This window comes from Meleagris gallopavo, chromosome 30 (genome assembly GCF_000146605.3).
Source record: "Meleagris gallopavo isolate NT-WF06-2002-E0010 breed Aviagen turkey brand Nicholas breeding stock chromosome 30, Turkey_5.1, whole genome shotgun sequence".
NCBI lineage: Eukaryota > Metazoa > Chordata > Aves > Galliformes > Phasianidae > Meleagris > Meleagris gallopavo.
The window spans coordinates 1,676,078-1,681,061 of record NC_015040.2 but is presented as its reverse complement, the minus strand read 5'-3'; the positions used below and the strand labels follow the sequence as shown (position 1 = coordinate 1,681,061).

The 4,984-nt window shown below is 42.1% G+C and overlaps 2 protein-coding genes across 2 annotated transcripts in view; both read left to right on the top strand.

Moving 5' to 3' along the window:
• Positions 1-4,393, top strand: part of LOC109363700 (mucin-16-like) — a 4,897-nt gene extending 504 nt beyond the window's left edge. The window contains exons 2-9 of the mRNA XM_019609955.1: positions 139-345; positions 1,003-1,070; positions 1,511-1,665; positions 2,167-2,330; positions 2,429-2,493; positions 3,159-3,334; positions 3,436-3,480; positions 4,065-4,393. Of these exons, the coding sequence (XP_019465500.1) occupies positions 139-345; positions 1,003-1,070; positions 1,511-1,665; positions 2,167-2,330; positions 2,429-2,493; positions 3,159-3,334; positions 3,436-3,480; positions 4,065-4,186 (1,002 nt within the window). The 3' untranslated portion in view covers positions 4,187-4,393. The remainder of the gene's footprint in view (positions 1-138; positions 346-1,002; positions 1,071-1,510; positions 1,666-2,166; positions 2,331-2,428; positions 2,494-3,158; positions 3,335-3,435; positions 3,481-4,064) is intronic.
• A 371-nt stretch (positions 4,394-4,764) lies between these two features.
• LOC100545609 (mucin-16-like) overlaps positions 4,765-4,984 on the top strand; it is a 4,531-nt gene continuing 4,311 nt past the window's right edge. The window contains exon 1 of the mRNA XM_019609954.2: positions 4,765-4,784. Coding sequence (XP_019465499.1) covers positions 4,765-4,784 — 20 coding nt within the window. The remainder of the gene's footprint in view (positions 4,785-4,984) is intronic.

The following is a 4,984-nucleotide window of genomic DNA, read 5'->3' as shown; positions in this document are numbered from 1 at the left end:
AAAAAAAAAAGCCAACATGTTGTTGCTGGTCTAAGAGCACTTACATCCCTTAAATCATACAAATTCCTGCACAACATCATTGTTACATCATATGAACTAAAGAGGGACATACCCACATTGCTTTTGTGGTGTGCATAGATCTGCTGTAAAAATAAAAGCACTCTACCTTTTTTTAATTTAGGTTTCCACCTCACAGACACAGCTACCACCAGAAAGCCTGTCTTGAATAAAGCTCCAGCCATAACAGGATACAAACTGAGCTTTAGAATAGTCAATGAAAACTTAACTAACCCAGACTCTCAGTCTCCAGAATACAAAGCAGCACTGGAAAGCATCAGTAAGAAGGTAAGGAGCTGCAGTTCAAATACCACCATATTTGCACTGGTCAACTTTTGCAGCAGCTACTGTGTATTTTCTTAAACTACTGTTTGCTTAATTAAAAAAAACAAAAAAAACACACATTTGGGAACAAAATTTTCTAGAATCTAAAAAATGAGATTGGCTTTTCAGACAGTTAAATTTTTCAGTTTACATGTGGTTTTAAGCCTCCATCCAAAGACGCACACCATGGAATTTAAATGTACACTCACTCAGCATTATAGTCACATAGTCACCAACTCAGAAGTCAGCACATTCGTAATAAATTGCTGAGAAATGAACACATTCTCTTCATCACAAATCCATCAACATACCTGATAAAGCCTTAGGTAGCTTTTGCTTTTTAAATGAAGTCATACCATTCTGTGCTTTGAGATCCCAGTCTGTTCTGTCCATGAAATATGGATCAAGATGACAGCCATCAGTCAATGAATTGCACAGTTTAACAATGGCAGCTTGTCTAGATAAGACAAAAAGGACAACCAAGCTGGAAGTCAGACCCCATCAATAGAAGGCATATTCAGAAAAAAATAACATTGTTCCACAGCTACAGGCCCTCCTGCTGCCCTAAAGCATCTACCACAGCTCCAGAACTCATTATTCAACGTGACATTTTTCTTTCAGCTGAACCAATTATACCATCAGAGCAACCTGCAAGACCAGTTCCTAAACTGCAGTATCACAAGACTAAGGTCTGTAATATAACTTTATTTAAAAAGGTTTACAAGATTGCAACCCCCAGTACTGTTCCCCAGCAGCCACGTACTGTCCTTTGCAGAATTCCACCTGTCCATTAACAGTTTGGTTCATGCCTTATCAATTTCCTAGAATTCATCAGTTTGAATTCTTCCTAGAAGAATTCTGAGATGCAAACTCAGGCTCAGGATTTTTGTAGGGTATCCCCAGATCAGTATTTACTGATTGCCATCAGCAATTTTACCCCCTAAGAATGAGGACTGAAAGGTGACTCTGCACCTTCTGCCTTCCTCCTCCCAACCTGAACTCTGCTACTTTTTAAAAGAGAGCGTTGGGCATATTTCTAGTGTCCTGCTTTCATGGGAAGAGGCTTGGACAAGAGACTCTCACACTGGCCAGCAGATTTTTAACTCAGAACCTCTGTTTCTGTCCATAGGGCTGGATCCATAGTGGTTGACTGCAATTGCTTCTTCCAGCAAGAGCCCAACATCAACAGGGCTGTGGTTGAAAGGGCTTTTCAGAATGGGACTTCAAATACAACTGGACTGTGGTTGGGAAGCAGCTATCAGTTGCAAGAATTCTCAGTAGATGGTATGTTCAGTTCAAATCTCAGCTGCCCTGTTTCCATTCAGACCAACTCACTGACACAGAATTCCCCATTTTCTTCTCTAACTCGGGGAGAAGTCTATTACTAAGGTGAACTACTGAACAGAGGTCACAGTTGGGCTGTTTTTTTGACCCACTAAGTCTGGCTCAATCTAATCCTTTAGTCCTCAATTGCTTCTGTGACTATTCAATGCTAAACAAGAAAAAAATGAAGTAATAACTACTTAGCATAACCTCAAGCACTGAGGAATAAACAGATCTACCTTTTTCCAAATGTATAATTCCTGAAGAACTGACTAGCTTAGTATATTGCTGAAAGATTGGTATTTCAAAGGGTAGTTTGGGAACTTGCTGTCAGATCCCAGTGCAACTCACTCTCTATTACCTTCATCACATTTTACCAACTAAGCCTTCCAAGCACCACTGATTGGCAGAAGAACCTCCATTTCTCTTCGTCAAGTTTATCCTAACTCTTTCACTTTCCAGGCTTGGAACTAGCAATTGAAGCAGCAACTGACAAAACACCTCTCAAGTCTGAGAAAGAGAGCTTCAGATTAAAATTCAGAATCACCAACCTTCCATACTCCCCAGAACTGCAGGACTCCAGGTCACAGATGTACCAAGAGAGCAAAGAGAAAATTGAGAAAGAGGTAAGTTAACAGCAGTAGCTTGGAATGATTTCCCTGTACAAATTAAAGATGCATTAAATTTACTCATTTTCCTCAACTGTTCTGTTTCTTCCCATCAGCTCAATGTATTCAGAAGTAGTAGCATGAAGGACTTCTTTGCTGGCTGTACCGTGGAGAGTTTTGGGTATGACCTACTTTGGAAGTGTTTACATTTCATCAGAAAGAGTATTTAAGCAGAAATGGCATTCAAAGCCACAGCCATGGTGTTTATGCCTCGTTGCCAATATTTGTGCTTTTGATGACACATAAAATACGCTCATTCTCTCATCTGGCTTATTCAAATAAGCTAAAATTAAACATGTTCACAAATGGTCATGATAACTGACTGCCGTGAGATCTAAATCTACTTTATCTTCTCCACCATCTCTTTGGAGGAACAAACAAAAAAAGATGAGCTGATCTCTCTTAGAAATGCCTGGGATTGAGTCATTGGGTGCATTTCACCAGGCCAGGGAGGTGGTTGGGTCACTGTCCCTGGAGGTGTTCAAGAAATGTGGAGATGTGGCACTGAGGGACATGGTCAGAGGGCATGGTGGGATGGGTCGGGGTTGGACTGGGAAAAGACCTTACAGGTCTTTTCCAACCTGAATGATTTGATGATTCTAAGGCTATATGAGTGCCTTTCTCATCCAGCTGACACTACAGAAAACTGAGCTATGATCACAAAACATTACATAGCTATCTATCTGCAAGCATGAATCAGAGGCTGAATCCCTCTCCCTGACTCTACTCAGCTCTCTTCTTCTTTCCTCTTGTCCCATAACAATGATTCTGGTTTTCATCCTCCAGGCCAGTCCATGGGAAACCTTACACAAGCATCACCTCTGTCTGCAAATTCACACGTGATCCCTTCTCAAGGACTTTACAAAAGCAAGAGGTGAATGAGGAGCTGCAGCGCTTGACAGATGGGTTCACCAAGCTGGGCCCCACCTATGAGCTGGATGAGCAGAGTTTAGTGGTTGAAGGTGAGTGCTCCCAAGATGACTTTGCAGGAACTTTTGTTACTTTTGTTTTTGTCACATCTGTAGTGCTCTGTTTCTCAACTGTCCCACCCTTTCTTTTCCAGATTACTCTTCACTCACAACAGCAGAACAAGACTCCAAAAGATCTGGTGAGTGGTTTTGTTTTTAGAGTGATTCACCCTAGAGCCACCAAACATTTGAGCTACAGTAAATTAGTCTCACTTAGTTTAAATGGAATTGGGACCTGTGGAAAAGCCCAAAAATCCAGGAATCTTGGGAGGTGAGCACAGCCGTAGGTTCACTACCAACAGTAAACAGGAAAAAGAAGTACTCGGAAAAAGTTGCTTTTCCTTTCACCATCAACAGCTAACCACAGTTACCTTTGCTGGCACTGGGCCCTGTTTTCACCCTGGAGGGGTCCAGGAGTCAACTTTGTCTCTCTGAACATCCCTGAAGCCATCTGAGGGCTCCACTGCTCCCTGAGTTGCATTTGAAGTTGTACCTCCTTAGACCCTCATTCCATTTCACCTGGGTTTTTATACATCCTTGCCATTCTTAACACCACCAAAGTGTGTTTGTTCTGTGGCCAAGGAGGGCTAGATGCCCTCCAGTGATTTTACCTCACCTGTTTGTACAGTACTTCTGAACTGCCCTGGGGCAAGATCTCTTTCTGTCCAAGGTAAAATAGCTACAAGTCCAAAAAAACTGACGTGCTCCTATTTTGCTTCTGCAGAGCTTCAGTTCTGGGCAATAATCCTCATCTGCATTTTTGCCCTGCTTGGGTTCATTCTCCTGCTGTTGTTATGCTTCCTGGTAAGTTGCCCTTTTGCTCTCATACCTCACTTCTGGCTATAACAGAGCCCAGAGATCTGAGTTGCTGCAGGAGGGACTGTCAGACAGCCACAGGAAGCATGGTGGGAGCACAATCCCAACACGCACAGCCACAGCAAACCCCATGCCAAATCCTACTCCAGTTACTGCCTGGTTTCTCAAATTTGTGCACACGAGCATGGGGAAGGATATTTATAGCTTGCTAGACAGATGTCTAGGGAAGGAGGCAGTAGATCACAAATAAGATCCAGAGTCTTTTGCAGAAAAAAAAAAATAAAATAAAAATAAAAATTAAGGTGCAAGCAGGTTGAACAGAGGATCTCCTACAAAACCCCTCTTCAACCTCAACCCTGTTCAGAATAATCAAGTTACTGATAAAGGAATATAGAAGAAATTACCTATAGGTAATCAGATTCAGAATTTTGTTCTCAATGCTCTGAACACAGCCTGTAGCAGCACTGCTGGATTGCATTCCAGCTGCATCCCTTTGGAAACTGCAGAGCAGATCCTTTTGATCACTGATACTTATTTAATAGGAGACAGTATCTTAATAGTACAGTTTCATCAGCAGCTGTGTTTGCTTTGCTCAGTCTGCAGAGAACATGGATTCCTACCCTTGGAGGTTCAGGAGTAAAAATTAGTCAGCAGGATTGAGAAGAAAAAGCTCAGATTTAAAACTAGGGACTGTGTGGGCTCCTGCCTGTGCAGCCTTGGCAAATGGCTCCTTCACCGAGTCCATCCATCTGCCAGACAGAGGACATCTCATAGCAGGGTGGTTTGGGTCTGTTTAGTAAAATTTGCCTTTTGCAAACCTTTTTTTTT